The 11,687-nt window shown below is 32.9% G+C and overlaps 2 protein-coding genes across 2 annotated transcripts; one reads left to right on the top strand and one right to left on the bottom strand.

Moving 5' to 3' along the window:
- Window positions 1–227: 227 nt before the first annotated feature.
- Window positions 228–7,402, top strand: LOC140876415 (MLO-like protein 6). The gene is made up of 15 exons (XM_073280363.1): window positions 228–448; window positions 533–590; window positions 786–1,021; window positions 1,229–1,345; window positions 1,917–1,977; window positions 2,101–2,189; window positions 3,757–3,831; window positions 4,448–4,542; window positions 4,851–4,900; window positions 5,226–5,266; window positions 5,394–5,567; window positions 5,676–5,711; window positions 5,986–6,053; window positions 6,172–6,232; window positions 6,793–7,402. Exons 1-15 carry the CDS (start codon window positions 326–328, stop codon window positions 7,255–7,257), a joined length of 1,749 nt encoding a protein of 582 aa, XP_073136464.1. The 5' UTR covers window positions 228–325; the 3' UTR covers window positions 7,258–7,402.
- Window positions 7,403–7,796: 394 nt separating this feature from the next.
- On the bottom strand, window positions 7,797–9,383 carry LOC140876416 (NAC transcription factor 32-like). Its single transcript, XM_073280364.1, has 3 exons — window positions 9,132–9,383; window positions 8,745–9,028; window positions 7,797–8,534 (listed from the first exon to the last, which is right to left on the bottom strand). Exons 1-3 carry the CDS (start codon window positions 9,301–9,303, stop codon window positions 7,992–7,994), a joined length of 999 nt encoding a protein of 332 aa, XP_073136465.1. The 5' UTR covers window positions 9,304–9,383; the 3' UTR covers window positions 7,797–7,991.
- Window positions 9,384–11,687: the final 2,304 nt, after the last annotated feature.

The raw sequence follows: 11,687 nt of genomic DNA, 5'->3' as shown, positions 1-11,687 counted from the left end.
CCATTAAGTCCATGCAAACCAGTCAAAGCTTTCAACCGGGGAATGGTTTGATTAAGTCAAAGAAATTTCTAATTTCATCTCGTCAATCTCACGCGTTTAAAAAGTCAAAAGTCTGAATTTCATCATATTTCCAATTATACCCCTTCACTTCTCCAACTTTTTCGAAAAAATTTCCTTTATATATATTTGTACAACTTCACACTTCATTCGTAGCAACTTCGCACTTATTAGCTCACTGAATATTCAGTAGACTCTTGGCCAAATTTATTCTTCACAAGCTTTAATTTTTTAATTAATAGGAGGAGTATACATATATATATATAGAATGGCCGGAGCCGACGGAGCAAGGACGTTGGAGCAAACGCCGACGTGGGCTGTGGCCGTTGTTTGTTTCGTCTTGGTAGCTATTTCTATAGTCATCGAGTTCTTTATCCACTTGATAGGAAAGGTATGTATTAATTCAGGATTGGAGACAAGTTACGTCGTTTTTAAATATTTAATTTATATAGTTTTGTAAATGATATATGGACAGTGGTTGAAGTCGAAGCATAAAAGGGCTCTGTATGAATCATTGGAGAAGGTTAAAGCTGGTAAGTATGTCAAATAATATATTAATCATTGGATTCAACTTTCAAGAAAGTATAAGTTTATGACCCGAATAAAGACAAAATTATATTCCATTATTATACTTTTTCGATCGGACTATATATATATTTATGTTTAATTTCTTCATGCAACGATTCGATTTTTATTTATTTTCAATTTGTTTTGGGGATATAATTAAGAGTTGATGCTGTTGGGATTCATCTCCTTGTTGCTGACGGTCGGACAAAATCTGATTTCCGACATATGCATCTCGGAGGAAGCGGCTGCCACGTGGCATCCATGCAGCAAGAGGCAGGAAGAAGTAAAATACCCCGATACTCTTGCGGACCAAAACCGCCGGAAACTTCTCACCGCAGACGGCGAAGACCATCGGAGATTCTTGGCCTCCGCCAAAACTGACAAATGTGGAGCCAAGGTCCCACCATATACTCATCTTCTTGGATACATGCATTACGTAGAGTACCATATACGATTCAATAAATTTTTTGACAAACGGTCTTACATATCTATATTCATACATACATTAGATAGTCGTCACGATCTAATTAAAATAACATGAATCGCGTCGAATGAAATTGCGTAAATATATAGCTTAGTTTCGTGAATTTGCGTAAAATTGCAGGGAAAAGTGACATTTGTTTCTGCATATGGAATCCATCAGCTTCACATTTTCATCTTTGTTCTGGCTATTTTCCATGTCCTCTACTGTATTATCACTTTAGCCTTGGGAAGATTAAAGGTACACTTATTATTATTATTATTATTTTTTGTAAATATACATATATGTTGGATATAGACGTCGTTAATCTTGTTCCGTGTGCAGGGATTTTGTGTGCACCCTGTGATATTCGCGTGAACATCTGAGATGTTCTCGCGAATATCTGATTTTTTTTAGATGTTTGCGCGAACATCCCGCGGTGCACACAAAATTCCTGCACACTGGTGTGCAGTAGATCATGACTGTAGACGTCGTTACTATAATTTTGTAGTCTATTTTGCAAAATAAATATATTTAATTGAAGTTCCGTTGTTTTTCAATTTTTAAATAATTAAAGACTATTTTTATTTTATGTATTGTTTAAATTTTTCTATTCGATGAATTCCTTTAAATAGGGACGCGATCGACACTTTTTTTTTTAACAAATTATATAAAACTTAATTATTGATTTATTTATTTATTAATGCTCTCCTCTCGGGTTTTTATCTACTGACCCTTGATGTATTATTTATTAATTACTCATTAAAATATATGCATTCAAGAGTCTGTGCAAATTGTAATTGATAATTATTCTTTCTTTACTTCATTTTAGATGAGAAGTTGGAAAGCATGGGAAAAAGAAACAAGAACGGCTGAATACCAATTTTCACATGGTAATGTGGATGAAAATATTCAAATCTATTTGGATTTACGAGTACAAAATTAATAAAATAATTAAAATAGAATGAGTTTTATTTTAGTGAAATTATTGAAATAATATTGTACGTATATTGCAGATCCGGAGAGATTCAGGTTCGCTAGAGAAACATCATTCGGAAGGAGACACATGAGCTTCTGGAGCAAAACGCCCCTTTCTCTTTGGATTGTAAGTTCAAACTTTTCTGATTACCTTTTCAAACAAATGAAATTTAAGCTAATTCTAAAAGAAAAATCTGAGATTAGAGACATATAAATTACCGATGGAAATTTTCCTCGTTAATCCGTGAGTGGATATCGATGGATTACTTTGTATCATCCTTGTCGATCGATTCATTATCAGCGAGTAATTTGCGACAGGATTAAAGATTTCACCACTAATATAGGTAGTGTTTGGGAGACGAAGCACTTCTCAAATTATTACGGAGGAAAAAAATTGAGTAGTAATTCTTAATAACTCTCTCAAACACTACCATAATGTTTTCGATATAATTTTTGCAGGCATTACATGGATAGTACCCTTTGTTATAATCTACGTATTAAATCTATAATTATAAAAATGAAACAAAAGGAAGGGAAATATAAAAATTATTTTAATGCGAGGAAAGCTTATAATTTTCTTCAAAAATTTATAAGTTTTGAAAATATTTAATTTTTGAGAGAACATAAGGGATTTGGACCACTGTTGCTTGGATTAGAGGCTATAAAATAGTCAAAAAAACACCAAAAAGAAAGAAAAAAATTATGGTCATAATTAATTAGCTAGCTTTTGAAGTACTCAAAAGAGTGTGGGTATCGATCGACGTACCCGTTTCTAAATACTTGTCCCGTGAGTCACTAGACGTCTGACTTTGCGAAACATATTTTTCATACAATTAGACCAATTCATCACATTTGACTTTCAATTTTTTTTAATCCCTCCTAATTGATGGTAGGATGTCGTGTTTTCATGTGCTTAGGCATTTTATAAAAATCAAATATATCTCGGGTTTCATTTATTTAATTAGTTGATATAATTTGAACTTAGTGGTATAACTTATTTTAATTTGGCATGATCAAAAACATGTATCGGCCAACGTAAAGAATCAACTTTAAAATTTTCTGAGTTGAAATATGTAAATTAATGTCATGAAGATTCTTGGTAAGTTAAATGTAGTCTCTTTCGTACACACAAATGTACGTACGTATGTGTATAACTTCGTCAATGATTGCAAAATAATCAACAAATCAATAAATAGGATTGTTCATGCTCTTACAAAGAGGATTATTTTTATGTCTAGTCTAATAGGATGAATCACATCTCTACTAGTTCTGATTTGTACGTAATATAATTCCCACTTATCTGATTTAAAACAATTTCCATATTTGTTAAAAAAATTGTATAAGATAGGAACGTGCATGTACCCTTTGGGCTAATTTAGCTTTTACTCCCTTTCATACGGGTGTGACTTGTTCCATAACAAGTGAATCGTTGACCTTTTTTCTCGATTGAGGTGATTGGCGATTTTATTTATTTTTAGTTTCCGTATATGACCGAAACCTGGCCTTCACATAATTTCCACTCACAATATTTAATTTATTATATTTTGTATTTCGTACGTATTATATATACCTGTACGAAGACAGCTGTAGCATATATATTGCTTCATCCATATATTGTAATTCTTTTTTTATCAATTATTTATAGTATTGGCAGCATGTTTTAATAACTTTGTTTGGTCAATTTTTCTTTACAGGTTTGTTTCTTTAGACAATTCGTAAGATCTGTTCCCAAAGTTGATTATTTGACTCTTCGCCATGGATTTATCATGGTACGTTTTATTAAAGAAATATCATATATCCTCCAGAACTGGAACAACGTGATTTATGTTCTACAAAACAAATTGATATTTTAATTATGAGAATTTTTAAAACAAAAACAAAAACTTTTATAACACGGTCTCACTGATAAATTATTTTGGAGAGAAGTTTTTGACTCAGTCAAATCCATGATATGCCAATATAGACCGGGTCGATCCATTTCACAAATATATATTTATAAGATTGTCTCAAATGAGACATATTTTTTTTAAAAAAAATATGTGTAAACTGATTTTAGATTGTGATTGGACCATGACTTTCAATTCATAATTTTCAAATACACTTTTTGTTGTTTGGATAAGTAAACAAAAAACTTCAAATCTATCACTTACATATTTATATAATATTTTATGTTAATTAAAATAAATTTTAAATTCATTCAATATATATTATAAATGTCATTTGAAATTCATTCAACTTTGTATAATTACTAATGTGTCAATAAGTAAGATATGTATTTAAAATTTGATATACTATTTCACTATAATAATATAATTACAGTCGAAATCCATACATTTTATAAAATTTATCTATCCAAACACAAACTTAATTTGATATGTTTTTCAGGCGCACTTGGCTCCACATAGCCAAACAAAATTTGATTTTCAAAAATATATCAAGAGGTCATTAGAAGAAGACTTCAAAGTGGTGGTTGGGATAAGGTTTGTACTTCATTTTCGTTTTCGCTTTTTAATCTCGTTTCCTTGAATGATTGAATTAATATTTTATTGAAAACCTGGTTTCTTCACAAGACAATGCCTAGAAAATACTCGACATTTCTTACACATTTTTCAAATGCTATTTATTCAACGTTGAATAATATTTCAAGAAATTATATTTTTTCATATTAGCTGTGTTTAATACGTGTCTAGTATTAGAATCACCATTCTTTTTAAAAATAAAATAATACATGTCATGTGATTTAATTTACTAATATTTTGTTTTTGTTTTTTTAATCTTTAACTTTCAGCCCACCAATATGGTTTTTTGCTGTGCTGTTCTTACTCTTCAACACTCACGGTAAGTGACTAATCTATCAGTTAGTCAAACAATATTTTTAATATTTTGGTAATTCTTTATTCAATATATGAAATTCTTTGCGCGATGAGTCCTTATTAATTCATCTTAAAAACTAATTACGAATATATATAGGTTGAAACGATTTTGTTACAAAGATATGAAAAATTATCATTACCATAGTTCAAAGATGTTAAAAAATTAAGTATAAATCATATTTTTGGCTACCATTTCCATACAGTCTGGTACTCATATTTTAAATCATAGTTTAAAGATGTGAAAAAATAAAAATTATCTCTAACAAAAAATTGTACACATTTCCATACAGGCTGGTACTCATATTTTTGGCTACCATTCATCCCATTGATTGTAAGTATAAATCATTCTAATTTCCACTAAATTAACATCCATATATCGGATTTAAAAGTTTTCATTAAATTTATAATACACGAATTTATTTTCACCAGTTATTAATAGAAAATTAAATTATATGCAGATTATACTGCTCGTGGGAACGAAGCTACAAGTGATCATAACAAAAATGGGGCTGAGCATTCAAGAGCGCGGCGAAGTAGTTAAGGGAGTCCCCGTCGTTCAGCTCGGTGACAATCTTTTCTGGTTCAATCGCCCTCGACTCATTCTTTACCTAATTAATTTTGTGCTATTTCAGGTAATTAAATTAGTTTTTAAAAAAAATTCATTTTAATGGAATATTAAAGTTTGGAACTTTGTATTAGTTAATGTGGCTAAGTTTGGTTCTATGTATGTATCATTTCAGAATGCATTTCAGCTGGCTTTCTTCGTCTGGACAACAGTAAGTCATGCCACAAGTTAATATATTTTGCATAGTTTTCTCTAAAAATATAATTCTGTATTAATTCCATGATACATTAAATTATAATACTTGGCCGCGATCTTAATTAAGAATCTGTACAAGGATTAAAATTATTTTTAAGTTCTCGTATTGATTAAATATATTGAAATTCACTTAAATCTAAAATTTTAATTTTTTAGAAAAAAAATATTAAGTTGTACCCAATATTCAACAACTTGTTGATCTTGACATATTTATTTTATTCCTTGGACAGTATGAATTTGGGCTAAGATCTTGTTTCCATGAGCATGTGGAGGACATCATAATCAGAATTTCAATGGGGTCAGTCTCGTTTAAATGATTTCATAGTCGATATATTTGACCTTATGCTAAAGTTAATTTTACAATATATATATATATTAAATTACTGACAAGTTGCCATTTTCTTTTTAATCGACAGGGTTCTGGTCCAGATTTTGTGTAGCTATGTCACGCTCCCTTTATATGCCCTTGTGACTCAGGTATGTGTATAATTCATTTCATAGAAAGTTTTTTTTTTTTTCATTTTTTTCATTTTATTAATTAGATATATTATATATAAAGATGCTATATATCAGCTTTTACCAAAAAAAAAAAATTATAATTATAAAACGTTGAATATTCTAAATAATAATAATAATAAATAAATAAACCCCTTGTTTGAATAATTGGAATATAATTTATTGACATTTCAATGCAAAAATCTTTGAAACTTCAACGTTAATATAATTCAAGCATAGGCGAGATAGAAGGAAACTATTAAATGTTTTCAAATGAACCTCTAGGATCCATGCGGTATACCATTTAGACTTTGACCTCCATGTCATAAATGCTCATTAATGAAAGTGTGCCACTGAAATAGTTTTGTAATTTCAAAAGTCAAAAACACAGTAATACATATGCTATATAAAAATCAATATCCCTTAATTACTTTTCCTTTGATTTCAAAAGTAAAAAACACAGTAATGCATATGCTATATAAGAATCAATATCCCTTAATTACTTTTCCTTTGAAGTATTTGTGTGACTTTTGTTACAACAGATGGGATCATCCATGAGACCAACTATATTCAACGAAAGAATAGCAACTGCCCTAAAAAACTGGCACCACACAGCCAAGAAACACATCAAACACAACAAGCATTCTACATCGGTCACGCCCATGTCTAGCATGCCCCCCACGCCTTCCCACGGCATGTCGCCTGTTCATCTATTGCGCAACCACAAGAGTGATATGGACGGTAGTCTCCACACGTCCCCGAACAAATCAAGCTACTACTTGGAACACTGGGACCCCGAGGGATCGCCATCTCCCACCCGCTTTCATGAGGGTGACGGATCTTCGGCTTTTCATCATCACCATGTTGAGTTAGGACATTATATGGAACAAGATGCCGCGGAGATCATCAACCTGGATCATACTTCGTCCCAAGTTGCACCGTTACCAAGGCCATCGAATGAGCATGTAGAGATAAATGTTGATGGGAGGAAGGATTTCTCATTCTAGATCATGAAGACAACCAAGGACGCATGATATTAGAAATGTTGGAATTGACATATATACATATATAAAGGATTTTGGAACACTAGAATTATGAGACCACTTCAAGGAAATCTGAATTATAGCCAAAAATAAAAATTACAAAGTTTCATTTTTTCTTTCTTCAAACTCTTATTTTAAGCACCACATATTAACGCAGCCTGTTGTTGTAAATTGTAATAAACTACTTATCTTTTTCTTTTTTTTTTTGGATCGGTAATTAATAAAACTACGTAATTATCTGACATTGGAGAAGATGTTGAAGTTGAACTTGCTTGTTTTAACTTGACCATTTTTCTTATTCTTATAGTGCCTCCACTTTTATTGTTAGAATTTGAGGTTAAAAGCATTAAATTGTGCATACCTTATGATCTAATATTTTAATTATGGTATATCTAAAATACAAACTACATAAAGATGACGATAATATTCAATAATTATTTTATCAAACAACAAGCTTGGGGTATATACGAAGAATTCATTCATATCAAAGGAAACAAGAAAACTTCTTAAGACCCTTTTCTTCATTTATATATTTCACATCAACTCATAGGATTTTATTTTATTCACATTATTTTCATACGTAGAGACAGTACCGTGTCAGCCTCATAACATTTACACATTGTTGAAGACTAACACATTTTTATTTGCTTGCTGACTGAAGTTCCAAGATTTCCAGAAAATAAAGTGGTTACGTTCTCTCACCCGATAAAATCATCCCATAATAATTCTGGCATATCAAGATCTTGCACGTTAATTACCTCGTCATCTGATCGACCCACCTCATCTCTTTTCTCGTTCATCATTGTATCAGTGGGAACTATGAGATTTACACTCCAGTTATCCTCTTTACCCTGTCCCGGAAATGAGTTGAAACAATCCGGAATCAAAGAAAAAGTAGCCAGTTTGTTCTGTTTTTCAGGCGGCCTATTGTCGATAACTTTTCGGTCCATGTTGCTGCTTTTGATATTGTCACTTTGGTCCTCATGATAAGATGTTCCGCTGATTCTCTCCATTTTGGGATCGTGTCCAGTAAGCAACGAGACCGCCACGTGAAACTCGTTAGACAGCAAATAGTCCACCAGTATGTCTCTGCTTCCAATATTATTGGCTATTGTCCCCCATGGAAGCCTATCATTAATCTTGGGTAGATGATCCAGGACCTGGTCCTCCTGATGATCATCTTGTACATTCTTTGACTTGTTGCCTTTTCGTCGGATCCGACATAGTACCCAGTCATCCAACTACACAAATATCAAAATATAATTTTGCATACAACTTATTTAACACCTATTGTACGTACGTACGTTCATTCTGAGAGGTGGTGGATCATGAGATTTATAATTGGATGAGGCGACTTATTTTTGTAGCAACACACATTGAATTTGGTTATTGATAATTATATATATCATATGGCATATTGACACAATCTATGGCGAAAAATGAACACTTACTCTCATGGACCCTTTGGACCTCTCTGTACGAGATGACTCGGGCATTCTATACTCTGTCATGATCCAATCCATCTTAACACCTTTTGGTGGCTTACCTTTGTAGAAAACTAGAGCTTTTTTCACCCCAATACTTCTTGATCCCGAACAATTCAGGATCGGCTTATCGGTACCAGTCGCCTTCCAATAGCCTGATCTAGCCGTTCTATTAGGCCTCCCCCCGTTCGGGTACTTCCTGTCCCTCGGTGTAAAGAAGTACCATTCGTCGTCTCCAAGAAAAGCCTTCCCTGTATTTGATTCCTCATTAATAATAATAAAAAACAAAAAAAACGTTCAACAAAGAAAAATAAACAAATTAAGAAGACAAGTTTTAGAGAAGAACAAATTAACTAGGTAGATCCCAAGGGTTATAGTTATAAAGCTCTATATCAGCAATCACATTGGCCGGCAACGCAAGGGACTTAACTTTCCTTTGTAAATAGTACGTAATCAATTCTTCGTCGGAGGGATGGAATCTGACCCCCGGAGGGAATTGAGATACCCGAATCGGGTTTTCTTCCATTGGAAAATCGGAAACTTCTGAAGATTAATTTGTTTTTGATGAGTGTTTGAAACAGTGGCTTGGCTCATTATAATGTGCTATTTTCTGTCTCAATGCAGATGCTGACATTGTATGCATTTATTTTTAATTCATCATGTTTAAACTAATGGATTGGGAAAGCAATGTTTTTTGATTTGTCTGTTGGGTGGATGGTTGTCCTAAGGATTTTTTGCTTTTTATATTATCTAGGAAATTTAATCAAGAAATTTGTTTATGTTGGGTTTCATCCCGCGTTAGAAAAGTAGCGAAGGGAAGTATGTATAACATAAAACATTTTCGATCCAACAAACCCCGAGAGATCGGTTGCACTAGATTTATGTAAATCATTTAATATCAAAAGAAATATTAAATTACACGCATATAGGAATTAACGTTTTATACAATGAAAACTGAAGACGGTGATCCCTCAAATCCAAAACAACCTGACCAGATGTACGAGCCCAATACTTATGTTAGACGTTGAGTTCAACCTACTTCTCTTCATAATCATAAATCCAATGACTCATAATTTGCCACATCAACAATATCCCATAATTATGCTTATGTGTAAAGATATATTTGACCATCGGATATATGATTTAGATAATACTCATATATAGTGTAGGATCTCATTAACTAGTTTTATGATGTTGCGATGTTTACTGTGTTTCATTCTTAATTTGATTTAGATATAATATGTATACACTATATACTAGTGTACGTCCTCGAGTTCTGATTAAAGGTGTCAAAACGAGCTAAGCTCGTCGGGTTGGCTCGCCCCGCCATACAAATTAGGTGGGTTAGTTGACAATTTCACAACCCGCCTAGAAACTAAGTTGTCATGCCCTCCCTAATATTGAGTTGTCATGGGTTGCGGGTTGGTCCGCTAAAACCTGCCAAATTATACGTAAACCCATCAGTTGGCCCGTCCCTTCACCTAAAATAGGTGGGTTGAGTTGATTTTTTTCCAACCCACCTTAAAGATGGGCTACCCCGCCTGTATAGTGGAAGGTTGCGACGGGTTGTGGGCCGGCCGGTTTTGGCTCGCAGGACAAATGATTTAGTTTTGATGTTCATCTAAGGTACACTTTCTTTTCGGAAGATCAACACGTAACAACTCCACAGTAGCTTACTTGACATGGGGCAACTATAGAACGGATGACCCCCTGGAAATTTTACCAAGATGCGTGTGATGGACACAAGCAAACTCGAAAGACCCATTATTTTCGAGAGCTCATCACATATAAACTTCAAAGTTAAGCGTGTTTGACTTGATAATTATAAGATGGGTGAACATCTGACCGTGCGAACCAAGGGGAAGTTGGTGGGCATGTGACGTCCGAAGCCAAAATATCCTATGGCGAAACATGTCCACAATATGGGTGGTTATACTGAAAGATGAAAACCCCGCCAATGAATGGGCGACAGTGGATGAATGAACCGATCCCACATTAGAATAAGATGTACACAAGATTTGATATGTACTACTCATATCATGAAGACACATCTTCTTTTCGAGAACTCATCACATAAGAACTTCAAAGTTAAGCGTGCTTGAATTGGGGCAATTATAGGGTGGGTGTTATGCTCTTGGAAGTTTCTTAGGGTGTGTAAGTGAGGACATAAGCATGCTCGAAAGACCCGTCTTGATAGGATGGGGAAATTATAGGATGGGTGACCCCTTGGAAAGTTTCTTAAGGTGTATGAGTGAGGACATAAGCACGCTCAAAAGATCCATCTTGAAACGGTGGAGACAATCGTCGAATTTGAGATTTTACATCTTTAATTTCAAATACAAAATTAATACCATGCAAATATAAACTCCTATTAAACGGTCTCACTTGTTAATTGTGAGAGAAAGGATCTCCAATCCAACTTAACTAATGAAAAATATTACTTTCTAAGTAAAAAATGTTAGTTTTTGATATAAATATAAATCGAGTCAACCCAACTCACAAGAGACCTATTCATAAGAAAATAGTTATGATTATTACTATTTACCTTATTGAAACTCAACATCAGTACTTATACTATGTACGTAAAAAACAAATTATTAGAATATTGTCAATTATAAATTCATTAACAAAATATGCATTGTTGCCGATTAAATAAAAATAATAAGACTATTTTCTTTACTCTCTAAAGCAATTTGAACTAATAAAATAGTGTGGATAAACAATTCAAATAATTTTGTGATATCTTCATATTCAAATAAGAAAAGATAATGAAGTAAGTGAGCAGTTGAAGTAAATAAGACAGGATATATGGAAATTCGAAGTCAACTGCTTCTACGTCTCCCATTCTACTACTTAAGGAATGAATTCATTATAAGACTTTGGTTTATATACTTCTTTGTATAAAACTCA

This window comes from Henckelia pumila, chromosome 1, assembly GCF_033568475.1.
Source record: "Henckelia pumila isolate YLH828 chromosome 1, ASM3356847v2, whole genome shotgun sequence".
Taxonomy (NCBI): Eukaryota; Viridiplantae; Streptophyta; class Magnoliopsida; order Lamiales; family Gesneriaceae; genus Henckelia; species Henckelia pumila.
The sequence above is the reverse complement of the archived record's forward strand: the minus strand, read 5'-3'. Positions and strand labels throughout refer to the sequence as shown.

Coding starts and splice junctions, on each gene's coding strand:
- LOC140876415 (XM_073280363.1), top strand. CDS start 326: ATGGCCGGAGCCGACGGAGCAAGGACGTTGGAGCAAACGCCGACGTGG. Junction 3,832..4,447: donor TTCGCCATGGATTTATCATG/GTACGTTTTATT, acceptor TATGTTTTTCAG/GCGCACTTGGCTCCACATAG. Junction 4,901..5,225: donor CTTACTCTTCAACACTCACG/GTAAGTGACTAA, acceptor ATTTCCATACAG/GCTGGTACTCATATTTTTGG.
- LOC140876416 (XM_073280364.1), bottom strand. CDS start 9,303: ATGGAAGAAAACCCGATTCGGGTATCTCAATTCCCTCCGGGGGTCAGA. Junction 9,029..9,131: donor TAACCCTTGGGATCTACCTA/GTTAATTTGTTC, acceptor AATCAAATACAG/GGAAGGCTTTTCTTGGAGAC. Junction 8,535..8,744: donor GGTCCAAAGGGTCCATGAGA/GTAAGTGTTCAT, acceptor ATATTTGTGTAG/TTGGATGACTGGGTACTATG.